General features: G+C 36.7%; 1 protein-coding gene across 1 annotated transcript; it reads left to right on the forward strand.

Annotated features, from left to right (window-relative positions):
* On the forward strand, positions 1-27,682 carry LOC113779805 (CHD3-type chromatin-remodeling factor PICKLE-like). Its single transcript, XM_027325530.1, has 30 exons — positions 1-528; positions 1,747-1,884; positions 1,967-2,121; positions 2,367-2,528; positions 6,540-6,784; positions 6,886-6,981; positions 7,088-7,224; positions 7,299-7,511; positions 7,595-7,702; positions 8,765-8,815; positions 8,922-9,021; positions 9,510-9,652; positions 9,735-9,832; positions 10,097-10,235; positions 10,348-10,517; positions 13,544-13,610; positions 13,697-13,819; positions 15,444-15,553; positions 15,632-15,713; positions 16,272-16,469; positions 18,205-18,355; positions 18,441-18,546; positions 18,804-18,878; positions 21,571-21,632; positions 21,763-21,839; positions 22,944-23,074; positions 23,381-23,837; positions 25,221-25,353; positions 26,550-26,623; positions 26,711-27,682. The coding sequence occupies exons 1-30, from the start codon at positions 388-390 to the stop codon at positions 27,248-27,250; spliced, it is 4,482 nt and encodes a 1,493-aa protein (XP_027181331.1). The 5' UTR covers positions 1-387; the 3' UTR covers positions 27,251-27,682.
* Positions 27,683-27,712: the final 30 nt, after the last annotated feature.

Consider the following 27,712-nt stretch of genomic DNA (forward strand, 5'->3'; position numbering starts at 1 on the left):
GCTGCTCATCGGTCTTGTTTCCTCCCATAACAAGAACGAAGAACCGGCGAACACACTGTTCCTGAGCTCTCAAAACTCAGGGATTCTCTCTCCGCTGCTGCAGAGCTGAGTGAAGGCCATTCCTTCAGTTGTGAGGTAGTTGTGGGTGATTTGTAGTCTGTTCTGGTATACATACGCCTGCATTTCCTTCCCGCAATGCACACCAACTTCTCAATTCAGTCTATAAAGCAAACCCTAATCCCTAGTTCCAACTCAAGCTAGGAGCTTTTAGCATATAATTGGAAAGTTCCCGCGGTTTCTATTTCTTTTTCTATTCTCGAACTAGTAACTCAATCACGGAAGTGGAGTGGCATTTGAATTCTCGGGGGTGCTGTGTTTATGCATTGAATGGCAAGTTTGGTGGAGAGGCTTCGGGTTCGAACAGATCGTAAACCGGTTTACAACTTGGACGATTCGGATGACGAAGCTACTATTTCAAAATCCAAACCCTCTGAGGAGAAGTTCGAGAGAACTGTCAGGCCTGACGCGGTATCGATCATTCTTTTTATTTTTTTCTTCTCATATTGTGAGGAACATCTTAGATTGGATGCTTAAATAAATGAAATTGTTGTATAGCTTCTAATAGGTTTCCTCAAATCAGTCTCAGAATCACTGGAATGGAAGAATGAGTTAAACTCCTTGTAGGAACTTAGCTGAGATTGTTTTGATATAACCCGTCCAGAATCCCTGGACCGTTCCATATAGTATTCTATAGTGTGTCAACTTTGGAGCAGGGAATTGCCATTGGTGTTTTAAGTGATAATGTTTATCATTCTAAAATCTTGGTATTGGAGCTAGGTCTTCCTTCTGATATTCTTGGGGAACCCAAATCGCTTGTTAAGCTATCTAAATTATGTTGGAGTGAGGTTATTTTTTGTACTTAAATTGGACGAATTACATTTGGTAGCAAGTTCCTTTAGCAAGCTACCTCCCTCAGAAACAATGTTAAATGAAATTAAGGACAAAGAAGGGGAAGTAAAATTACCTGTATATACATATTCGTTAAAAGTGAAAATCACGTGGCCTATTCTATTCTTCTCTTGGTGATTGTGAAACAACTTCACCTATATAAGTTGTCATTACAAGAATTACAGATGGAACTAACGCTTGTTTTGCAGCCATTGTATGTTGCATAATAATTTCTTTAACAACTCAAAACTTGCAGCTCTTATTGTTTCGGTTTTTTGATTGGGTCATGATGAAAACTTTGCTCAATAACCTTTTTGTGGAGTAAGCGGAGGATGGTTCTGTTTCCAGGACTCTCAGTGCTTTAAATCCAGTTTGTTTGACATGGAGGGCTAATTGTTTGAAGCTTTGTGTTTCTTATTTTAAATTGAAGCATATCAAAGCTTCTCACCTCTGCGCATTGTAATACAGTTTATATTTGTACGTTTGCTCTACAGATACAAGAATTCTGGATATGGGTCTCAATACTTGTGGTTGGTCACATACTGTTATTTATGTTCTTTGACTCCAGGATTCTAACTTTCTCTTCATCCATTATTGGCATGAAAAATTGGAACTTAGATTGAGTCCAATCTTTGAAGTCTGCTGATCTTGGATCATAATTTGTTTGGTTAATGACTTTGAATGTCTTTTAGTTGACTGAATATGCTAACTAAATTGCAATCTACTTATGAAGCATCATTTATGTGCATTCCCTGTTTATTCTTTTGAATTTCTTCCTGTTATTTTTGTCTCTTGCAGAAAGCTGATAGCTGTCAGGCTTGTGGCGAAAGTGGGAATCTTTTGTTATGTGAAACATGCACGTATGCATACCACCCGAAATGTTTACTCCCACCTCTCAAGGCTCCTCTTCCCAGCAGTTGGAGGTGCCCTGAATGTGTATGCTTTTGCTCCTTATATATATTTGGTTATTTTGAACTCAGATGAGTCTTTGACAACTTGGGTGCTCCTGTCTCCGCAGGTTAGCCCTCTTAATGATATTGACAAGATACTGGACTGTGAGATGAGGCCAACGGTAGCAGATGAAAGTGATGCCACCAAGCTTGGCTCCAACCAAATATTTGTCAAACAGTATCTTGTTAAGTGGAAAGGATTGTCCTATCTCCATTGTACATGGTAATTTTCAAGTCTGAGTTTTCTTGATGACATCTTCGCTTGTTGGATCCCATTTTAATGGCTAGTCTTTCTAGTACGCTTTTGGACTCTTCTATGCTATCAACTTGCAGTATCAGACTGAAGATTGTTGTGTTATTGTTTTTTCAGTGCTTATCCTCTTTGATTTGATGTAGATCTTGGACATCTTTGTTTTAAGTTTCTTGATGTTGAATAAAGAAAATGCCTCGTTCCTGTATACTTTGCAGGGTGCCAGAGAGAGAATTTGTAAGAGCCTACAAGGCACTACCGAGATTAAGAACCAAAGTGAACAATTTTCATCGACAAATTTCGTCAATGAATAGCTCTGATGATGACTATGTAGCCGTTCGTCCTGACTGGACAACTGTTGACCGGATTCTTGCTTGCAGGTTTCTATAACCCTTCCGAGCACCGGCCTCTACTTTTTGCTAATTTGATTAAGCTTTCTGTTCTTCACTTTCAGCGCCTTTCTTCATTCACTTCAAAGATTTCAATTTGATAACCTATTTTGTTGTTTCTGGGTTACGTTTTAAATTGCAATTTGCAGATCCTTTTGTATCTTGCTACTTCTTGAATTCTGTTTTTGATGAGTTCAGAATATCTACAACAACGAAGATGAATGCTTACTATAGTTTTTTAAAAGTTCTGCATATTTTGATGTGCGAATTTGTGGCTCATTGTATTCTTGAATTGGGTCTCATTCCTAGGATGATGGAATGTTGAAGTGTCTTGATCATTTTCTCCTAATGTATGGTTTTCAACTTTTAAGTGCAAATCTTATGGGATGCAAGAGACAGTTCATTGCAGATATTTTGGTTTCAAAACTATTAAAATGGCGTGAAGTTGACACGCTGCTTTTTTTGCCTCTTCAAAATTCAGTTGGGGGTAGTTGTGATCGGTGAGCCAATCTGAAAGATTCCAATGTAACTGGGGAAAGTAATTGGTGGGAGGAAAAGAAATGCATGAGCTATGAGTGCAAATGTGACGTAGTTGACTTTCCCTGGATTCTTAGGCAGTGTTTTATTGATTTAGGATCTATGTTACACAGACTCGTCCCCTTGCCTCTAGCGTACCCATGTTGACACGATACGACACGGATACAGGGGCGGGACACAGGTATGACACGCCTGCAGTGGTTGGAGGTGATGTAAGAGAAGACCAAGAAGATATATGGAGAGGAAAAGATAAAAAAAGAACCCATCTTAGGCCAGATCTATGCAACCAAAGGAAAAGAATGATGACAAAATGGAAGCCAGAGGAAGAGAACTTGCCACCGGAGGTTGGAGATTTAAGCTTCTGCTTTTTTTCTTTTTGCAACCCCGGATAAAAGAGTGAGAAGGGTCTTACAGCTGCGGAAGATAAGACGTCCAGTAGGGTTTACAAAAGATACTTTTGCAACTAAACCCTCAAAAGTTGTGATAAAGCTTTAAAAAGCCCAAAAAGTTTCATCTACTTATTGATCTGCCCAAGTTTTAGTACTTTCATTCTACTCTTAACCACTTAAATTATATTCTGACCCCTTTTTAGATTTGGAAATAATCACATTTTATCTTATTCTTTCTTTCTAACCAATTTAGTTCAAATTTCCGTACATATCCATCATCCAAGTTTACATACTATAGCCATCTGATACTGACGCACTTGAACATCTGACACATGGACACGTACCTGCACCCGACACCTGTACCCAACACCGGTACCCAAGTCCATGTAACATAGTTTAGGATGGGTGTTATGTTACTCAGAAAAGCATATTGAGAGATTGAGACATAAAAAGAATGGGAATGGTCTTTCCAGGATTATGAGGTGCAAGTTTATTCATTCAGGACCTGTGTTACTCCATATTCAAGTATTACAAAAAAATTGGTTTCCAGTAATCTGTTGGAAATCGCTCTTTGCGAGAACTTTTATAGACATGTTCAAGCTCATTACTTGCTTCCAGTCTGATTTTTAACTTCTAAGTAGGGGATGGAGGAATGGGGTGGTTTGCCTCATTATTTATCCCTACGAGAAACTAGAATATGTGGGCATGAATCTCCTTTCCTTCCACCAGTGGTGCATGAAGGGTTTGGCAGTTGCTTTATCACTGGAGACATGAGTTCCATAGATGCTAAGTTTTCTCGAGTCAACAGTTTATATAGGTCAATGAATTATAATGAAACCGCCCTTAGCTGAAGTAAAAAAGGCAAAGATGAAATGGCTTAGAGCAATTAATAAATGAACAGAAGCTGGTCTAAAAGTTTATATAATTCCTCTCCTTTTGAATTTCCTAAATCATGAACATAGTTTTATGCACTTGCACTTACTGTGACGGAACACAAAAAAGGGGAGAGGAAGAAGGAACGATTGGTTATGTACACCATGAAGTAGTATCACTGAGTAAATCTTTGTTTGAGCTCAAGAATCTTGGCCCTGTGCAAGGTGCAAGTTGAGTGCTGGAGCCCAACAATGTTTGAAGCCGTCATGCCCAACCATTGTAACAAATTGATGCAGAATCTTTTAAGTTTCAGCTTCATGACTTTGACAATTTAGTAGGTATTGTACTTTATTTCAGGGGTTGTAAGGCTTTTGGGAATTGCTACTTTAGTTGGTTAAGTGTTACACTTGAATACAGAAAATTTGTTTTGAAACATCAAGTAATTGGAGGATTTTGGATAACAGCTAGGTTGCTGAATTTGTGCAGAATAGGAATTGCAGCTGTAGAATTAATGTAGGAAATTAGATGCAAATAGCAAGATCTGTTAAGCTTTACAGCTAAGAGAGTGAGTTCATTTGCTGTTCCATACAGCTTATACACAAATCTTATACAACCAATATTCTTGGAGAGCTAGGCTACTTCATTTCTGACTAGATTTTGGCATAAGAGGGAGGAAGAATATTTGGAGACCAAGATTTGACAGCACATAGCTCTCATTATTGCGCATGTACATCTCAGCCTATGATGGAATCGGGCCGCAAAACAGATTAATTCTAGCAGCCTACCAGGAAGCTATATGCCAAATTACTCTAATAGTCTTAGCATATTTTAAACTGCAAACATAGTCAAAATTTATTGTCGCATTCCAAATTGCAACTTACCAAATTGAAGTTTCTTCTCTTGTATGTCTTTTCCAATTTTCTTGGATCATTAGTTAGTAATAGTCTGTAAAGAGGACTTTCCCGATTTGCTGGGTAAATCCACTTATGATGTTAAAAAAAGTAGACAATTCAATGAAGTTGATAATTTCATAGACTGCTTATGTCCAACTCATTGACTTGATTACAATGTACCTGTACTGTTCTCTTATAACAAGTTTAGCTACTCTTGGAGATGAGTCAAATATCAAATGATGTGTGATTTTTCTTGGTGCTAGGACTGTCAGGAGGTGCATAGGTAATTTAACGTTGTTCTCTCTCTACCAAGCATGTTGCTATTTTCTTCATTTCTCTCTCTTCTACGATCAATAATGTCACTTCTTGCTTTTGTGCAAATCCATTGCTGCAACTTTTCCTTGTAAGGTAATTCATATTATTTAAATCTAAATAGTTGGCCGCTTTGCAAGGTCACTGCTGTCAAGGCCTACTTTGCTACCATTTTAGATAAACTAAACCTAATCAATCAGCTAGGCCTCCAAATAGCTTTAGAAGGAAATTATGATGCTTTTTTATTCATTCAATTGATTGTTTTCACTAATAATGTGGTGGCCTTGTTGGCTAATGCTCATGCTTTAAAGATCTCCCTTGTCAAATCTGAACCTGCCTGCTGGTAGTAGTTTAACTGGATGCCATTGAATGGAGTGCCCAAGTTCAGTTGCACTTTGTTGGGCCTGTTGTGTAAGGTTTACCATTCTTTGGTGAAGCAGAGCTATGGCATAAATTCTACAGTGGGTGGAAACCCTAATCATAGTGCCAACAGGGGTTAGCTATGCTGGTAGCCCCTTTCAGCCCAAAATAATAAAAATAGTAAAAGGAAAGTTGCTTGTTCAAGCATTATATGATAGTTTTTAGCTTAGTTGTTTTCACGGGATGCAGACAGCTTCATAAGCACTTTGAAATAAATCTAGCTGCAGGTTGCTGCGAAGCTTTTAATATAACCCTTTCAAGGTGAGAAGATGCTTCCTTTGAATGTCGGTTCCACTACAGGCATATCTCCTGTTTGTTATTTAGTTTGACATGTCACAATATTTTCACTAGAATATCCCCTCCTGACTGAGTATCTTGTCTTCTTATTGAAGATAGCTGTTGTAAGGTCTTAGACTCTTCTTGTTGCCTTCTTGTTATTGCCTTATTCAAACTTACAATCAAGGTCTTTTCTCATATTTGTATCCTTTCTGAATTTTCAAAATTTTGGAGCTTAGTTATAATTTTGCTTTAAGCGCATGATGATGTTATGGTGGACCCTATATTATTGTATCCAATAGGGATGGAGATGATGGGAAAGAGTATCTTGTGAAGTGGAAAGAGCTTCCTTATGATGAGTGCTATTGGGAGTCAGAGTCGGATATTGCTTCATTTCAGCAAGAAATTGAAAGATTTAATAAAATCAAATCTAGACGCAAAGGATCTTTAGCTAAACAAAAGAGCAGTTCCCATGATGTTACAGATGCAAAAAAGAAACAGAAAGAATTTCAACAGTATGAAAGCAGTCCGGTATTTCTTTCTGGAGGTATTTAATTCTATAATGTTTTTATTGATGCTTTGTGCACCTCGTTTTCATTTTAGCTACTTGTTTACTGGTTTCAATGTTGTTAATTTGGTTGAATGAAGGTTCTTTGCATCCATATCAACTAGAAGGATTGAACTTCCTGCGGTTTGCTTGGTCAAAACAAACACATGTGATCCTTGCAGATGAGATGGGCCTTGGTAGGCTTAAATGCTTGCTTTCAACTTTCCCCTTCTGGCCCTTCCTAAAGAAGATGTTTCCTGATGAACATTGTGCCTTTCTTGTGTGTGGCATTTGTTTATGCAGGAAAAACAATACAAAGTATTGCTTTCTTAGCTTCTTTATTTGAGGAGAGTGTCTTTCCTCACCTTGTTGTAGCTCCACTTTCAACATTGAGGAACTGGGAACGCGAATTTGCCACTTGGGCACCTCAAATGAATGTTGTAAGTATATTGGATTTTCCAGTTCCCTAATTATCTTATACTTGTATGCATGTCTAATTATTGAACTGCTACAGGTGATGTATGTTGGTTCATCCCAAGCTCGTGCTGTCATCAGAGAATATGAATTTTACTTTCCCAAAAATCTTAAGAAGAACAAGAAGAAGAAATCTGCTCAAACTGTCAATGAAAGCAAGCAAGATAGGATAAAATTTGATGTCCTTCTGACATCGTATGAAATGATTAACATGGATACAATAACGCTGAAACCAATTAAGTGGGAGTGTATGGTAAATATCTTACTTGTCTTGAATAATCATGCTTCAGTTTATGATAATATTGATCTTCAAAGCTGAGTTACGTCTCAATCTAGATTGTTGATGAAGGTCATCGTCTGAAGAACAAGGATTCAAAGTTGTTTTCTTCATTGAAGCAGTTCTCTACCAGACATCGTGTTCTTTTGACTGGAACTCCTCTTCAGGTTTATAATCCTATTTCTTCAGCTTCTCACGGATATAAGTTTGTCTTAATTACGGGTAATTTCTGGAGGCATATTGCTTTGTAGTGGATATGACTAACCAAAAAGAAATTTTAGTTTTTTTATTTTTTGGTTGTATCAAAGGCAGTTTTGACACTAGAAAATCACTGTGGGGGGTAAAAGGTAATTGCCAATTTTCTTTTGACCTTGAGATGCTTGAGTGCATGAGGGACTTTGCACTGCAATTTATGTTCAAGCTGATAATGCTTTTGAAATATTTGTCTGCAAGCAGTATCTAGGTGGCATTTCCCAGGTTCAGATTGATTTTGGTAAATTGTTGTCCTCGTACAATTTCTTTGATGCAAAAGTTTTTTTGAGATGAATCCATGTGTTGAACCTTGCTGGTTATAGTTTTGATTCTAACAAATTCGATGAGATTTTCTTAAGGCCAATAAAGGCTTGATATGAATTAGAGTTAGGAACAAAATGTTTCTATTTCTAATTTGTTAGTGTTACTGATGAGCTAATTTTTCAAGACAAAGAAAGAAACTACTCTAGATTTTATTCAAATTTTCAACTGTGTAACACCCTGATGGTTGACTCCATGCTGCTTTAGTTCACCAACGAAGAAAATAATATTGCTTGCAATGGCTTAACTATTTCAAGTAGTTAAGACTTAAAATCTTATTGAATTTCAAGGGTGTGGATTCCAGGTTAGCATCTTTGCATTTATGCAATATAGTTTGCTTAATCCATCTTGTGATCAGATAATGATCGGTTCTTTTCACTAAAAACTTCCTCTCTGCATCCATCTTTCAGTGAGTTCATGACAGTATCTTTTTGTTTTTTATTAATTCTCCTGAAAGGAGGTGGTGGTTTTTTGGTCTAACATGTATAGTCTGGTAACAAGATGTTGGTTTTCATTTGGTATCATTGAGTTGATTGAACTTTGTTTTGGTAGTTTTTTTTGTCTTCATGGCTTCTTTCCTTTTTCTAATAGGCTTTGCAGTTCTTCCCCATCCTTTTTGTTCTTTACCTGTTGACTTCCCTTTTCTTGCATTGCAGAACAATCTGGATGAACTTTTTATGCTTATGCACTTTCTTGATGCCGGAAAGGTCAGTACCACTGTACCAAGAGGTTACTATAAATGAATTAGAAGAGTTGATTATTAGATGGATGAATAATGGTATTGGAATATAACTATTCTGTGTATTTTCTTAGTTTGGTAGTTTAGAGGAGTTTCAGGAAGAATTCAAGGATATTAGTCAGGAGGAACAGATATCAAGGCTCCATAAGATGCTGGCGCCCCACCTGCTTAGAAGTAAGATCTGCATTGTGGCTTTTGCTTCCTTATTATGGTTCAATTTACTCTGGAGTTTGATTGGCATATGCTTCATAAGCTTAAGATGAGTTGTGGTTTGAGAGTGCATATTTTTGCTTTCTGTTGCTTCTTAGGAAAGATCTTTAGATTTATTTTTGGACATGTTTACCTTGTTCTTACAAAATTACACCTTAAAGGGATATTGTATGTGTTTTCCTAAGCTTTATTTTGGATTGTTGAAATGGATTCAAATGAATCTGGAAAACTAAATCTCAAATCCTCAATGAGTTACTTTGTTTGAGAATATCTCAATTTGTTGAATAGTTCCGTTATCTATTTAAAGTACATGAATCCTCCACTAAGCATATATAGATATATATATATATATATATATATGTATATAACATGTGACTGAATTTCGAAAAGGAAGACTTCCATCGTGCAGCTAAAGTTTCAAAATAGTTTTCATTGTTTCTGCTGAATTTCAGGAGTAAAGAAGGATGTAATGAAGGAGTTACCACCAAAAAAGGAGCTCATTCTACGCGTTGAACTGAGTAGCATGCAGAAAGAATATTACAAAGCAATTCTGACTCGTAACTATCAGATATTAACTCGGAAGGGTGGTGCCCAAGTGAGTTCATGTGTCCTCAAATGACATGTCCATGTTGATTATGTCATTAATTCCTGACATTGGAATGTATTCCTGATATCAGATATCCCTTATTAATGTGGTCATGGAACTGCGCAAGCTCTGTTGTCACCCATTCATGTTAGAAGGCGTTGAACCAGAGGATACTAATGAGTTTAACAAGTAAAAGAGTGGACTTCTATTTTTACTCATACATGTTCTTTATGGAATAATCTGAATTCCCACCGTGTTACACAGATTTACTTTTGCAACTTTTTTAGTCTATGTACTTAATCTGCGGGTCTTGTTTCATTTAAGATGCTTGATGTATTGGGCAGGTTGACAATATTGAATGAGGCTCATTCTGACTTTCTTGATAATTGAATTTTTTTTAATTTTTTTTCTTAAAGCTTTTGTTAATGGGTCACTCTTATTTTCATATGACAGACAACTGTTAGAATCTTCTGGGAAAATGCAGCTTCTGGACAAGATGATGGTTAAGCTTAAAAAGCAGGGCCACAGAGTTTTAATATATTCACAGTTTCAGCATATGCTAGACTTGTTAGAAGATTACTGTAACTATAGGGTAAGGATGCTAAACAATTTGTATTTAGATACTGGGGGTGGGGGGAAATCTCAAGTTGATGCTGCCATTGTTTTTAACTTTTGTGTGTTTGCCTTTGGTTTTGGGGGTTCAGAAATGGCAATATGAAAGAATCGATGGAAAAGTTGGTGGAGCAGAAAGGCAAGTTCGAATCGACAGGTTCAACTTAAAGAACTCTTCCAGGTTTTGTTTTCTACTGTCTACAAGGGCTGGAGGTTTGGGAATAAACCTTGCAACAGCAGATACGGTTATCATATATGACAGGTGATATTTATGATTCAGGAGTCCATCAATTGTGTTACCTTTAAGTATTATTTGCAAAAATGGTTGTGCTAGTGGTTCTTGGTTCTAATTTTGAGTATTATTCCACACATGAATGTATTATATGCAATGATTTTGAGATATCTACCCTCATATATCATTGAGTTTCTGGATCCACTTTTTTATTTAGTGGGTGGTTGTTATGTTTCTTGCATGTTATTTTAAGGAAAATTTTAGCAGCCAGATGATATTATCAGACTTAACAGATAGAATGGTTCATTGAGAAATAGTGTTCTAGTCATTCTATATTTCTATGGATTTTAAAAGTGATTAACCTATCGGCATTGGACCCTGTGCTTTGTCCACTATCAAATTTACTAGATTGTATCTTAGGCATCATATTTAGAAGCAAACTTAAGAACACTGGTCTAGCATTTTTATTTGGCTGCAGCTGTTGTCATCCGAAACTTTGTTGAAGAAGCTCCAGATAAGAAAATATTGGGATTTGAAAAACATCCCACAGTAACCTAAATTAGTTTAGATGGTGTAAGGAAAAGACTAGAGCTGTTAGCACGTGCATCATTGGTCCTCTGAAACTTCTTTTGCTCTGAAGTTGTAATAACCAAATTTGAGCAATTTCAGTTCTTAAAGCTATGTTAACTACCTATTTACTGCTGATGACTAATGGTCACAGATAAGATTTGAGGTCCTCATGCTCATTGATTTGTTTATTCTGTAATGTGCCTGGAATTTGTATGATGTTCCCAATGACTATCATGCTAGGAAACACGTAATGATGATTCGCCTTCATGTCAAAATTGGAAAAGGAGAAACCTTTCGGTTCCTTTTATCATTGAGTAATGTGTGAAATAAATCTGTAGTATACATAATGGCAGAGCATCTTTTGCGCTGTGATGTCTCTTCCTTTTCCAAATTTTTTCTGAATGAAGTAACTTTTATATATTAACTGAACAAAGACATTATCACAAAACTAGCCATAGAAAATTATTAAAAACAATATAATCTACTGTTTTGTTAAAAAATACCCAAATAACAACTCAAAATCTTACTGTGACAATGGAAAATTTAATTGATGGACTAGTTTGTAAAGATTAATACTCTACACAGACATCCACTGTGCCATCATTGCTAGTTTCTGCAGTCCACCAGCAATCATTTGGAGGCACTGGGGCTGGTGGTGGCTAATCCCTTGAATCTTTTGATGACACTTTTATGGTGTTTAAAAAATGATTTTAATATAGACTTACATGCTGATGCAGGATATTAACTTGTATCTCCCAATGTATGTGCTCTGCACAGCAGTCATGTAATTTTTTGAAAATTTTGAGGATGGATGGGTTGGCAAGTAATGTGGCTAGAGTTGAAAGGATTGATTTGTCATGACACGAGTGTGATTTTCAGGTTTCCAGATGGCTGATCTTTTGCAGATATTATACTGTAGTACAGAGTGCTTGAAATGTAGAAATGGAGTAGGAAAGTGGAAGGACAAGGGGGATCTAGGTGTAAGAACCTAACATTAGATATATTTGATGGCATGCTTCTGTATGTAGAGCTATTACATGATATTTCAGGAAAGGAAATGGGAAAAAAGAAGTGAAACTTAAGAGTGACCACTATTTTTTGAAGGTTTTGTTCTCCCTTTAGCTGTACTATGTTCTGAATCTTCCTACGTTGTGTGTATGAGATATGCTATCGTGAATTCATAGATTTGGTGTTTTAGTGCATGAAGATGATGAAGATCATTTGTAAAAATAGTTCTCTATCTTACCTAGCGGATTTACAGAATTGAACTTGTAAGATTCAGATTTTAGTTGTTGGATCATGGACTATATTTAGATTTACATTAATCATGATTTTGTTGAGTGAAGTTTAGCTAGTTTGCTTTGCTGGTAGGTTGAATTCTATCATCTTGTTAGGCTGCTTAGTGGACCTAGCTTTGCACAGGAATTAGGATTGACATCATGTTTTTTCATTAGGGTTGTTGACTCGATGCCTTAGAGCTTATTGCTGGAAATGAAGAAAAAACTCGTACTACTGATCTTTTATCAGAGGGTAGTTATAGTTCCTCTGTATGGCCAGTGTTTTGGCAAGGGCATAAGACATGTCGTTCCAGTAGCACCACATTTTAACATGTCACCACCCATCATCTCAGAGTATCATTACACCTGCAAATGCATTTGACATACTCCATTTCGGAAATTCCAGTGCACGTGTTAGCCAAAAAATGTCAAAGCTCCTGCACTTGGCGGCATTTTGGCACTGCCCTAAGTTTCTGGAGACTGATAGTTGCTCTCTCTTCCTTTAATGAAGCTTGATTTACCCTTCCCTTTGTTGTTTCTTCCAGAACAAATTTTTAAATGATTTCAGCTTCCATTTCTAACTCAACCTAGATACCTACTTTTAATTCTACATTGCTTATCACTTGCCTCTTCCAATTCTTATAAGTCAAGTTAGCATGTATTAGTTTCATATCCATTTTCTAAAGAGAGAATTTTCATGTGCACCCAACCACTTTTTGGCGCCCATTGAACTTTATCTAGATCACCCAAATTCCATCTTTTCTGCCAGTGATGCATATACCACTAGCCTTTCCCAAACTGGTGCATTTCCTGTTTTTATCTTCAGAGTTAGTGAAATGAGGTTAAGAACATTTAATACAGTGACACTAGACTCTACTGAGTTGCTGACATTGACAAGAATTAGACAGAAAGTTGCGCGTAAGCATGATGAATTTGATGGATGGATTCTTGTAGTTTGAGTACCACAAATTCTAGATGTTGTAGTTCTTGGTAAGAAAGCTTTATCAGAGTCTCTTATCATTTCCAGTAAAGGTTAACATGTTGATTTAGGTTGCCATAGTGTTTTTCCTTTTGGGATGTCTATATCTCCTTTCCTTGCACCCTGATATTTTCTGTTATTCTGCCTCTTACTGTTATGCTTTTGTTGTTGTTGTTCCTCAATTTTTGTTCCCTGATTTATGATATTAACTGACTGAATATCTTCTGCAGTGATTGGAATCCCCATGCTGACTTGCAAGCAATGGCTAGAGCTCATCGGCTTGGGCAGACAAACAAGGTCAGACATTGTTTTTGAATAGCTGTTGAGCAATCTTTTTACTTCTGGCATACTTGGATGTGTTTAGTAATTTCCTTGTGCTGCAGGTAATGATTTTCAGACTCATAGCAAGAGGAACTATTGAAGAAAGGATGATGCAAATGACTAAGAAGAAAATGGTGCTAGAGCATCTTGTTGTTGGGAGGCTCAAGGCACAAAACATTAATCAGGTTAATTTCCTTTCCTTGCTCGACCAAAATGCTAAGATAATTTATGTTGCCTAACCAGCTAGTCTGCTAATCCTGACCATTTGAGGAATTTTTGCATTGCCCTTGTTGTTTGTTTCTTTTCCACTCCTGAGGAAATGATCTGACTCTGGTTGAGAGAAAATGTTTACGTGCTGTTCTTTTTATGTTCTTGAGGGTTCTGCTGAGGGCTTAGGGAGTGAGAGGAAATTTTGATGGGCTGGGTCATGGTAGGCTGTATTTGATATATTAACTTCCTCTTGGAATAACAACTTCCATTGAGTGACATTTGTCTAAAGTTTTCATAGTTGTAAGAAAGAGAAACTTTGAAAAGAAGATGCCTGATTTCTTTGACCTATCCTTTTGTTTGACCTCCACCGAATTTTGTTTGGGATGCACTGTGGTTATATGCCTGACTTCTTTGATCGCTATCCTTTTAACTACCTGGATAATGAATGACACAACACCCCTCTCCCTGCTACAACCAAAAAGGAAATGAAAGAAAAGAAAACCTCATTTATTTCTTGTAGATTTCCATTGTGCTCCCTCGAGAATATCCAGTGGTTCATACTCAATCACTAGAATTTTAATTCCTTTTATATGCTGATCTCATTTGTCCAAGGCTAGAAACTTGAAATGCAATTGGCTGGATGTTGTATGTTGGCAAGGAAATATAGCATAAGCTTCACTGACCCAAAAGAAATGCTTAAAAAAGAAAAATGATATCAGATGGTAAGCCAAAATGATCTATGCGTAAAGGAGAATTTCTTGCATCTCTAAGGTTGGTATTTTTACTTTACTGGAAAATGCGTAGGATATGATATATCTGTGATGTGACGTCTCTCAAAACAGTCCAAAATAATTAGTGGAAAAAATTGGAATTAGAAATAAGGTGGATGTCATTCACAGAAAATTTCTCTTGATAATGATTTCTTAAAAGTGCATTTTGTCTGTCTGTTATTCTGGAAGGTGTTGTAAGTTTCCTACGAAAGTATAATTCTCTAGAAGATGAATTTTGCTGGTTACTGTCTTAATTCCTCTTGCAAGAAGATAAAGACACATTTTTCTCTTTTTGATGTATCCAGCACTGCCCCTTTTGACTTTTGTCATAGACTTTAATGGTTTTCCTTTTGTTGTATCTGGGCACCGTATCAGTTCCTCTATACAGTGGTGATTGGTAGGCATTAAGAATTAAAGAAAACATATTGGTAGAATAATGTCCTATACAAAGTAATGTTTCTTAAAATGGTCCCAAAAAGTTTGTTAGAGGAATGGCATAATATTCCTTTTGTTTTGTGTCTGAATGGGCCCTTTTAGAGATGATGCTAAAGTGCGTTAGGTAGGTCTTTTTATCGGATAACTACGCCCCCGAGCCCGGGGTTTCAATTTCTTTATGTGCTATTCCTGAAGTTGCTCTCAATACTGTCCTGGCCTTTGTTTGTGCTGTGGATACTTGTGTTTATGCATTATTCTGTTGTACTTCATTCAGATTTGTGGCATATACTGGCCATATCCTAGAGACCCTAGATTGTTAAGGTCCTAGAAAGATAACCCTCTTTTTTTTAAACTGCTGATATAACAGCCTGACAAGATTTTTGATCTAATGCAGGAGGAATTAGATGACATCATAAGGTATGGTTCAAAGGAGCTATTTGCTGATGACAATGATGAAACTGGGAAATCTCGACAGATTCATTATGATGAGTCTGCGATAGATAGGTTTGTCTTTTGTTAAATTATCTTATTTTACGCATAAAATTACTTGTTTTGAGGTCTAATGATTTTATTTATATATAGGTTACTCGACCGTGAACAAGTTGGTAATGAAGAGACTACAATGGATGATGAGGAAGAGGATGGGTTATTGAAAGCTTTTAAGGTCTGATATACTCTTTTCTTTGTTATGGTTGTGCTAGCAAATTGCTGTTCTTATACGTCATTATGGTCTCTGCTTCCCCCTGCTGTACTTGGAAGCACCATGATTGTGAACTGAAATTAAGAGTTGTACTTATTCATTTTTTCTTAGCATTTTGTTGGACCATCTTGACTTATTCGTTTCTGTACAGTTTATATTTGGGTTCATTTCTTCCTTTATGTTCTCTGCCCCTCTCTCTCTTTTTTTTTTTGGGAGGGGGGGGTGTGTTTCTGTACTTTTCGTGCAGTTCCAATTCAATTTTGTATACAATTCTCGATGAGGTCAATTGACTGTTAGAAAGCAAATTGAAAGATTACTTTGTTGGCTTGCAAGGATAGTCTAGGTCACTTTTCCCTTACTGGATAGCCTACTGCTGTTGGGTTTGATTAAATTCTTTGACTTTTTCTCCTGGGTTCAAACCCACCCACAGGCCCCCCTTCCTTCCCCCCCCTCCACCACAAAACCACCCAAAAAAAAAATGCTGCTATTGAGGCTGAAGAAGCTGAAAGTTTGACTATGTAGGTGGCAAATTTTGAGTACATTGATGAAGCAGAAGCTGGGGTAGAAGAGGAAGCACCAGGGCCTTCTACTGAGAACAAAGCCACGGTGAACAATTCTGAAAGAGCTAGTTACTGGGAGGACTTGCTAAAAGACAGATATGAAGTTCATAAAGTAGAAGAATTCAATTCTATGGGTAAAGGCAAGAGAAGCAGAAAACAGGTACTTCATGACATGACAGTCTTGAAATTGTCTGTGTGTCTTGTTGCTAACTGATTTCCTGAATTATTTCAGCTTTTTTGATCTGATGGAAGAAATTGACTTATATTCTGGCTGAAGCTTACTACATAAATGGTTTTCTAATCTTGTCTGTCAGTGCCTGTATTAAGGAAAACATATCACTGGAGTTAAACAGTTTGCAGGTGGCTACTTAGACATAATATATTGTCTTCTTTTGACAACACAATCAATCAACTGCAAAACATTGTAAAGGGCACAGTGGACTTGAATTGGTCTAGGCTTTTGGATTGTGCAATACAAAGCATCTATAAAGTATCTAGAAATGCTGTCAGTTTACTCATTGTTTCTGGTCATCTTTTAAATATCTTGGAACTGTGGGAATTTGGGTGGCATGTATTTTTAATATTACGGGTTGTCTTGGGAATGTGACTCCAATGGTATGAATTGACACTGAGAAGTTTGATGTACTATACGATGAGAGAAACAAGTTGGGGTTATAGAAAGTAATTGAAACCACATCTTTTGTGGCTTGGAATGAGGTGTTACAGATCTGGATCTTAATGGTTAATTAGTTGTGAAGGAGTAGAGGTAACTCTTTGTTCTTCTTTTCCGGGAAAAAAGGGATGTGGGAATGGACCTTGGAAAGCAATGGCTAATTAGCAGTCAAAGAGTAGAGAGAAATATAAAGGGGTGTGTCTGGTCTATTTCTGCTTCACCTTTGACTGGCATCAAGATTTAAGCTTCTGTGTGTTCAAGCTGGGAGGATGAATAAAATCTGTATAGTCTACACTTTCATTTTTTGTCCAGTGAAAACATCATAAGTTATGGCTTGACCTAAGATATAATTACTTGAGCACCGTTTCTATGTGCAGAAATTGCAATGAAAACTTTTGTTTTGGAATGTTTGTCCAAAAAATTTAAAGAAGCCTGAAACCTATTAGTAACAGTAACAGTCTTGAGCACCATTTCTATTATCTAAATGGCATCCCATTACTCTTGGCCCAGCAAGTGATGATCTGATGCACTGATATTAATAAAAACAAAACAAAAGAAGACAGGCTTTCACGTTAATCAGTCTGAAACGTCCATTCGAGTAGCATGGGCTGGCAATGGAGTGCAGGGTAAAACTAGTCCTTCTTTAGCCTCCTTTTGGTGAAGCTTGTGAGAGGCTGGCACTTTGTGTCACTCTAGTTGATTTAAGTCGTGGAAGACTGTTATTGATTGTTTGGTTGCTGTGAATGTCAAGAGAAATGAAGCACTGAAATGGGTTAATTCAAAATTGATGGGCCAACTATAACTGCTTGTGAATTCTATTTCGCAATTATGTAGTAATTCGTATTTGCTGTACTTACCCGTCTTATTATTATGTTGGTGGTGGTCAACCATGTGGTTGGATCCGTGCTAGTTTGCACCATCCTGTTTCAATCTGTTTTGAAATACTGCTGAGAGATCAAGCTTATTTTTGAGTTGCTTAAAAAGTGTACTTGATTATACTAGATCAATTACAGGTATAAATTCGATGAACGGCATGGTACACCATGAAAAGTTTAGGATAAAATGAGATTCTTTGCATACACAATATGGACTGTTTTGCAATTGTTGACCATGATATCCTTTACTTCTTTGCATTTCCATCCTTGATAGGGTAACACTGAGAATTTCCCTGGTTTTTTTGTGGCTGATGCTTCAACTTGCAATTTCTAAATTCTCTATCCAGATGGTGTCTGTTGAGGAAGATGATCTTGCTGGTTTGGAAGATGTAAGTTCTGATGGTGAAGATGATAACTATGAAGCTGAGTTGACTGATGGGGAGACAGCTCCAGCTGGAGCTCCAACTGTGAGAAGGCCTTACAGGAAGAAGACCCGTGGTATAGTGTGCATCGTTGGTTTCAGTTTCTAGATACTTATGAAAGTAATAACGTGACAACTAATTGTGTCCTATTTTCCATTCAGTGGACCCATCAGAACCACTACCTCTAATGGAAGGTGAAGGGAGATCCTTTAGAGTGTTGGGATTTAATCAAAACCAAAGAGCTGCATTTGTGCAGATTTTGATGAGGTCTGTTTTAGAATTTATTAACTGCTTTCTGTTTTTCCATCTTTCTCACCATCGTCATCTCCCCTTGTCCTCCCTCAGGGCTTGTCCTTTTTTTAGTATTATAGATTTCTTTACACTTGGATAACATGAAAAGTGGTGCTAAAGGTCAAACATAAAGTTCATCTTCTCGCCGTACCTCCCTGTTTCTCTCTCCTTGTCTGTCTGTTGGTCCCCATGTGTGTGTTTGTACATGTTAATCTTTGTGCCTTGTTTTGTAGGTTTGGTGTCGGCGACTTTGATTGGGCAGAGTTTACAACACGTCTAAAACAGAAGAGTTATGAAGAAATTAAAGAGTATGTGATTTCAGTTCCTTTAAATGCATGCATTTTCTGGATCAGACTACTTTTTGCTTAGACTGCCAAAATTGTAGCAGTAGCAACATTAGTTTTCAGAAGTTCTATGCCAGGCAAAAATTTTCTTTTACCTTGGGAGATTTTCGGACGAAGGAGGCCATCAAGTTTAACAAGTAACTAATTTCACAAGGGGAGCACAAGCCTAAATGATAGCTTTTATAATGCTTCTGTTGCACTTTAGTATGAATTTCATGTTTAGATATTTGAAGAAAATTGTTTGGTAATTTGTAGATAGGTTTTGGAAAACTCAAAATTGAAGTGTAATCGTTATGATACTGTAGACTAGCATAAGAACATTAAGTCTCATAATAGGGTATCGGGTGAAAAATTTTACTGATTCAAATTTTGGAAGTAAAGGAAGCATTGACTTACCTTTACACAAAAAACTCTCTAGGTAAGGAAGGGAAAGAGGACGGAAGATGGTCAGTGTTTACAGGAGAAGATGAAAGCATGCCCTTTAGTTTTGTTTAAACCACTTTGAGTGATTTGGCAAGATAGAGATGATGGTTTTTGAATCAGTCCAAAAAAAAAAAAAGCTTCTTAAAACGTGATTGTGTTCATCTGCACTTATCTTTTCTAATATATGACCCTTCCTTTAAGATATTGTGGCAGCATTTGACCATTCCTGGCATTTTATGGTTGAGTCAGAAATGTATTATAGATAAATAAAACGTACTGGGAGCTATTTTATGCTGAAAGATGCAAAAGGGATTGGATAGAGTATTCTTTTAAATGAAGTTTCAAATACTTCTATACATCCAAAAAGCAAGTATGCCCCATAAAATGGTATGGCTGGAATATTAGAGCAAGATCTATTATATTCTACTTGGAGTTATTGCTAGTTCGATAGTTGATAGCTATAAAACTATTGAGCATATAATCTTTTATGCTAGTAGTACATTCTGTACTTATTGCTGTATTTATAATTGACTGTCTTCTTTTGCTTTCTTTTTCTTGTGTAATAACAATGTCCATTGTTTCTGAAATCAGATAATTTGCTGTTAAGAAGACAGGGTTAATAATTGATCGGGTCCTGTTCCTATACCTTTTGGTGTTTAGTAATCGAATAATAACTTTTCAACCATTCTATCATTGACTTGTTCTCTTTTTACTTGAAAATGGTGCTGATGTGGTAATCACTAGAGCTTATACTACACATCTATGTGAGTTAATTATTTTGATATTTGTAGGTTATAATTTAATTCTAGCATTGAAGAGGATTTTCTTTTAATTTGATGTAACTGGATACACATTTTCAGTGTATGGAAAGTAGTTCCTATGTGTAATGCCTTTGAATCCCCTTGATACTACATGGGAATGTACTTCAGTTTTATGAGCTTCTCTACTTTTTTTGAGGCATCAAAAGAGCAACCCATTGACAATAAGTTAAGATCAATTTTTTCATGCAGAAAGTTGTAATCTTCACTTTATGTACATAAAAATTAGAATGTCCATGTGGCTTAAGAGAGGATTTTAATTTTCCTTTCAACAGCTGCATTATCCTTTCTTTTTCTCTGAATGGTCTTGTATGCTTTCTTTGCAAACAGTTAAACACTGGTAAGGATTCTTAATTTACTCCACCCACAGTGTCAGGGAAGCGACTCACTCATGTCCTGCCACTCCATTGCTCCATAAGACATGTCGCCGCCTTCATCTACCTCTTGCAAAAGTTTTTTTGTCCTTCATTATATTTTCTCAGGGAAATGTTGGTACTTCCACGACAAAATTTGAAACTTAATGTTATAATACGAGAAAAAAAAATGCAAATTTGTTGGAGCAAAGTTGTAAAAATATGTAACATTGCATTCTTTTATAGTTTTCTATATATTTAAACTTATGCACGGTGAATGTTTATTTCTATACGCCATTAGGATATGCTGGAGGAAGGTATTTTGCATCACCTGCCTCACATCAGATGTGAACTTCTCACCCCTATACCTTTTACGTGACCCCATATATTGTACCATTAATCGGGGAATGGACAAATACTCTGGCAATAACCCTATCACTGTCATCCCTGTCTTGTATTTTATTTTCACTAAATTTGTCGTGAAATTGCATCTAGTACTTCATCTGTCCTTTTCTTAATTGTTTTTTGGGGTCCAATTTTGGACTTCCAACTCTTAAATGAGGCACCAACTAGTGTAACAACAAATCAGCCTCTTTCTCATCTCCCACGGACAGTTGTGTTGGTTTTTATCCCTTCATCCAATTATTTGTAAACATGATGGATAATCTACTTAAGGTAGTTAGAGTGGACAGAATTTCTTATATGGATGGAGATGTTTCAAGCATTGTGGAATTAGAATTTTGATTTTGATATCTATACACTACTGGCCTTGGGAGAAGTACTATCTAAATCTCTTTAATGATAACATTGCACAACAGTTTGGATGGGCTACATAGTGTAATAACGCATATGCCTTTTGCCCAGTCCCTCTATAACAGTGTCAAGAAATTTTGAAAATAAAATTTCCCCTGTTATGACACTCCATCCTCCTCCCATTTGTATCAAATCCACTTCCGGCCAAATGCTCCTGGTTTCTAGTAAAAATAGTTCTCCCCAGGTAATACAGCTTACAATTAACTGTAACATGTATTAACAATTTTTTTTTGTTAATTTTTCTTGCAGTTATGGGACGCTTTTCTTGTCTCACATAGCTGAGGATATAACTGATTCACCAACCTTTTCTGGTGGTTTCTTATTCTCGCCTGATTGTCTGCTTTTTAACAAGTCTCTCACAGTTTTTCTGTGCAATTTCAAGTAATTTATTTTGAACACATTTTTACGTAATTATTGACTTTCTAATTCTCTTTGCTGTAGATGGTGTCCCCAAAGAAGGGCTTAGAATACAGGATGTACTTGTTAGAATTGCAGTTTTACTTCTAGTGCGAGACAAAGTAAGTTTTGCAGCCTCAAATAGGATCCTCTACATGATGTTAGTGTAAATCTGAATTGATGGACTATCAGTTTTGTAGATCTGAATTTCTTGAGGTTCTGAATTACCTCAGCAATCTATTAATTTATTAGGTTCTATGTACTTTCTCTCTCCCCATGGCATTTTGGGATGGGCAAACCTCGTATCTCTGGTTGCCTATGATGAGTGATTCGAATATTGGTCTGGGAATGGCTCCTATTGTGAAATAAATGTTTGAACTCCATATTTGGCAGGACATTTCAGGAAAGTCGTGCTTCCTTATTCTCTATCTGGAATGACTGCGCTATGTAAACTTTTGCCTATCTTCTTATTTTCTGAATTATCTATTTGATTATTTTCCAGTTTTTCATGTTACTGTTTATATGAAGAATATTCTTTTATGCACTTGTATGTTGGAAAAAATTAGTACGTGTTAGTTATTGTACTAAACAATTCTACTATACATAGTGATTTGACAGGTTATGTTTGACAGCTACGGATGCACAAATAGAACGAACAATTGTTTTGTTTTATACACAGACAGACAAACATACAACAAATCTTTGTTAGTGATGCGAGTTGTTCAGAATACCACCGTTCTTGTTGTCTCAGTGAAAGAGATATAGTCACTCTTTTTTTTTTGTGTCAATTGGCAATTGACATGCTCATAATTGGCAAAGAAAGCAAGCAGCAGACATATTATTTGACTTGGACTAGGCTAGAGTGTGCTTAGGTTGGCATGTCTGAATTGCATTCATGTGTCTGAGTTTTTTTTTTTTTTAAAAGTGTCCAAGTTTATATCAGCCTTGTACTATGTCTGAATGTGGACAAACATGTTACATGACGAGTTTTCGGTATGGCTGACGTGTGTTTGTTTGTCGTAATTGCCTTTTATTTTTTAGTGCCTGTGAAAATGGACTTGTCATTTTATAATGCCTCAGTTTTTGGATCAAAATTGTGTATGTTTTGATGTCAATCAGGCATTGTTCATATTTTTCTAGCTCTAAAATTGTATTATGGTGCCTTGTATTCTTTTAGACTGCAGTTCATTTCAGATGATTCTGACAGACCATTCCTGGAGTGACAGGTGAAGGCTTCACGCAGAGAAGCATCGGTTGCCCTTTTTGCTGATGACATCATATCTCGCTTTCCCGGACTGAAGGGTGGAAGACTCTGGAAGGAAGAGCATGATCTGCTTCTGTTGCGAGCAGTGTTAAAGTATGCTTCCTTTCCTCCATCGTTTCCCTTCTTTTTTTGGAGGTGTTTTTTGGGGGGTGGGGGACTACTAAATGGGAAGGACACATGGGTACTCTTCAAAGAAAAAAAAAAGCATAAAAGAATATTGCCTAATTATTTTTTCATGAGAGTTCAATTCTGCCCATATTGTCCATGTGCTTGAGAGTGTGTGCACACATACAGGCAGGCAGACACTGGACGTCATCTTTTGTTTGATTTTCTAATTCTTTATGTTCTGATTGTATGCATATAGTCTTTTGATTTCCTTGTATTGGTTTGGATGTCTAGACACGGTTATGGTAGATGGCAAGCAATTGTTGATGACAAGGATCTAAAGATCCAAGAGGTCATCTGTAAAGAGCTGAACCTTCCCTTTATTAATATACCAGTCGCTGGAGCTCCACAATCTCAGCTTGCTGCTTCTAGTGCCCCCCAAACCCAATTCCCAGCTCCCGAGGTGTCTCAAGTTCCCGTTCAAGAGGCAGAAGTTCAAGCTCAAAATGGTGTGAATGCAACTAGTGCTGAAACACTTACAAACCAGGTGAAGGAAACTGGTACAGGAAATGATAATGGAGCTGGAGTTGCACATGGAATGTCTGATTCTGGAAGCCAGCCACAGTTTTACCAGGATTCTTCAATACTGTACCATTTTAGAGAAATGCAGAGAAGACAAGTTGAGTTTATCAAAAAGAGAGTCCTGCTTTTGGAGAAAGCACTTAATGCTGAGTATCAAAAGGAAATCTTTGTAAGTTCTCATTCTTATTATGGGTCTGTTAATAGCGTTTTGGTATTCCAAGTTTGCATACTTCATAGGAGAGTTAAATAAGTCCTCGAAACAGCAAAAAGATAATTATGTGTAGACACAGGAGCAAATTATTGGAAAACTGTATCAGATTTGAAGTGCTTTGTATTTGGCATTGGATGTTGTTTCAGCTGCATCAGATTTGAAGTGCTATAGAATTGTATTTGGCATTGGATGTATGTTTCTTTTAGCTAATTCTCAGGTCCTTTCCCACCAAGCTCTTGAAATATTCACTAAGAGTTCTGTCTGACAAAACGTCACTATGTTGTAGAAAGGAGTCATTGATAATCTCTGTGCTTAGTATTCTTATTGATCTCTAGTTCATTAGTGGTGATTAATTTTTCTTTTAGAACCCAAAAGAATAGGAAAAAAACCTAGTAGCAAACTAAATATTTTAATCACAATATCTTGGCCACTAGGTCTCAACCGACTTGCAAAACTCCAGAAGGTATAGTCTTTATCTATTAAGGGGAGAAAGCACAAGCATTTCTTTCAAAATATCCATTACTGTTTTCACCAGTTTTTCCCTCATCAATATCCACCTCATCTGCCAGCACAGAAAAATTTCCCTGTTCCCAGAGCTAACATTCGACAAAAGTCCAAGCAATAATCTCTTGTGGTTTAAACAATAATGAAGTCCTCCAAATTTAGAGCCTAATTCAGTGAATAAAAATGTCAAGTATATTTATTAGCATTGGTTAATTAGTTGGCGTCATTCTACATATGACTTTCTATCAGACTCTGTATAAGAAGTTGGATAGAAGCAATTTGTTTTCTGTTAAACCTGATTGTGTTTTTTACATTGTTTCACTGGCCATGCAGTTTAAATGGGAGATTAAATAGATATATGGGGCAGTGGTTAATAAAGGGCCACAGGAGAGCTGAGAACGGTTATGGAGCCAAGAGGAAGGGGTAGGAAAATGGGACCAAGTTAGTGTGGAGTAATGGAGGAGAATCGAGTTTTGTTTTCTTGCTTTTTGTTTTTTGACCTTTTTGTATGGTCATAATTGCACCAACAGAAACCTTTGAATTAGCATTAAATTTAAAGGGATGACTAAAAGTTGGATAATTTAGCAGTTAAGTTGGTTATTTTAGATTCATATGTACCTCTGTCATCTGTGTCTTGAATGATTTGCATATGATTATATCATTAAGTCATGTAATAACAAAAGTAGGTCTACGATACTTCTCCATGTTTTTTAGACTAAAATACTTAGAAAGGCTGTAGTTAGTGAGTTGCAAGGTATGAAACAAATACTACATCATTTTACACTTGCTTGGCTCCATATACTTTGTTTACAATTTTTGGCTCTTTCTTAATTACAGGGTGATGAAAAATCAAATGAGATGCATAACGATGTACTGGAGACTGAACCCAAGGTTAAAGATATACCAGCTTCAAAATTTGAGGAATCATATAACCAATTGGTTTATTACCTGCCTCAAATTGAAATCATTTGTAAGTATGACATCTTATTGCTTAAAGGTCAACTTGAAGATGCGTGTATTTTTTTGTTGTGGTAATGAGACTCAGATCTGGATACTAATTTATTTTCCTCTTTATGGGACTCTTCTTGGTTAAAACCAAAACCTTGAATGGGTAAAATGCAAGTGTCTTTATTTGATACTGTTATTAGTTTTGCCTAAACTTCTTTTGGAATTCTTTACTGCTGTATCTTTGAATTCTGATGCTTTAACATTGTTAGTAAAATATCCTTTTGTTCAAAACTCTGACTTTGCTAAGAATTGTTGAAGAGCAAGCTTTTTAGTTACAGCAATTATCTTCCCTCGAGAATGGTGAAGAAGAGACTCTTTTGGGCTTTACTTCACCAGTATTGCTAGAGTTAAGTACAATCTTCATCATTTTGAAGATTAATTCATATCATGGATAAAATCAATGATATCCCATGAAGTCTTGAAAAGTGGCATGTACTCCCATATCTGAGTTTTGAAAGTGTTACTATCCTAATTTAGAGAATGAATGTATTTGACACCTAGACAGTACCAATATCCGACACTTGTGCACAAGTCCAAGTAGCATAGGGCCTTGAAGTAGGATTACCGGAATCAAGTAAAATCCAACTTTATTTTTATTATAACTTTTTGAAGTTCCAAGTTTGAAGATATCTTCTGTCGGAGTCTTGGCTACAACTTACTCTGTTGGATGCAGTTATCAATCCACGAAGTTACTCCTTAGAACTGTTCTCTCAAGTGCTAGTGTGCTTTAGAGTAATTTACAAGGTTATTTCTATAATATGAAATCTGTCCAAATACTTCTTTCAAAAGCCCCAAGCATTGATTTTCTTTCAGAACGCTACTCTCTATTTAATTTGCAGAATAATGTGCCTTTCTAATTTCGGGCTTGTTAAAACTGAATGTCCTGGTACTCTAAGCCATCCATATATACTTGTTCACGACTATTTATCAGCTTCAGTGTGTCTAAACAGAACATATGGCAGCTAATTTGGCTGCTTCAGTCTAACGATATCCTGTCTCTGTTTTCCCTCTGCTTGCTCTTTGTGGATGTAGAAAGAAACCCATAGATTCTTGACAAAGAGCAACCTTTAATATGGTTTTACTGTAAGCGGATGCTGTATAGACCTTCTGCTGTGTAATGTTTAACCCTTTATCTTTTGTTGACCCTTTTCACTGCAGCTCCTGAAGGTATCTCTGCAGCAGCTCATGATGTCAAACCAAATCATTTGGATTTGGCTCGGCTGTACAATGAGGTAACCAAATGCATAGCATTACTGGAAGGGCTATTTGGTGGAAACAGTCTTAATACATTGCTCACGTTTCTCAACTTCTATCTGTAGATTTCAAATGTACTTTCCGAAAATGCACGAGATTCATTAGATGCATATTTATCCAACAAATCAGCAAGTGTCAAGCTGAGAGACAACCTCCTCATACTTGAAGCCTTTGCCCATGAGATAGATGAAATTCTCGGTTCAGTAAAGCACGATTCTCCTAGTATAGACAAACGAACAGTAAAAGAAGACCAACAGTCTGAAGATTTGCAACCCAACTCCTTGTCTGCACTTAGAGAAGATGACATTGCATGTGGTGCTGCGGTAGAAACTGAATTGAAGTTTTCAGCCATGGAGGTAGAGGATCAAGTAGAAGCTAACCTTGACAGAGAAAAGGTCAATTCACCTGGATATGCTGCTGCTGCAGGGTCGTTTTCAGCTCAGACCAAAGCTGAATGTTTATCGAATGGTTTTGCTGAATTAGAAATGGAGGAAAATCAGGATGACAGGGATCCTAGTAGTACGGCTGATACTGCTGATATAGAAATGAAGGATAAGCAGGAGGATGCGGATCTAAATGCCAACAGTCCAAATGGTATTTGCTGATATAATGAGGAAGGAAAAGCGGGATGATATTGACCCAATTACTAATACTCCAGCTCATGAAATAAATTGAGCGTTTGTAACTTATTGACAAAATCTTTTCATTTTCATCCTGAATTGGAGACTTGAGAGGGATGGCCCTTGTCTTCTTAACTCTTGTTAATGGATTGATAAAGAACATGGTATTGGAGGATATGAAACATCTTAGATTGATATCACTGGGGAGATCTCATGCTAGTATTACCGGATTCAACAAAATGTACAGCTGGTTTTTGTACGTGTACTGTTTGAAACAATCTACACGTGAAGATATGTTGCAGTCAATAGAACTTAATTGTATTCTCATTCCAAACCAAAGCTTAACCTGGGATTTTTGATGTTTGATATCTTGTTAATTATGTATTTAGTGGAATTTGGATGTTGATTTTGGGAAAATGATCTTGCAAGTGCCCTTGAACTGCAATT

This window comes from Coffea eugenioides, chromosome 8 (assembly GCF_003713205.1).
Source record: "Coffea eugenioides isolate CCC68of chromosome 8, Ceug_1.0, whole genome shotgun sequence".
NCBI lineage: Eukaryota > Viridiplantae > Streptophyta > Magnoliopsida > Gentianales > Rubiaceae > Coffea > Coffea eugenioides.

Bases quoted from the DNA above. Each gene is read 5' to 3' on its own strand.
- LOC113779805 (XM_027325530.1), top strand. From the start codon at position 388: ATGGCAAGTTTGGTGGAGAGGCTTCGGGTTCGAACAGATCGTAAACCG. The intron at 7,225-7,298 runs GTAAGTATATTG...GAACTGCTACAG, and splicing joins GGGCACCTCAAATGAATGTT to GTGATGTATGTTGGTTCATC. The intron at 7,512-7,594 runs GTAAATATCTTA...GTCTCAATCTAG, and splicing joins CAATTAAGTGGGAGTGTATG to ATTGTTGATGAAGGTCATCG.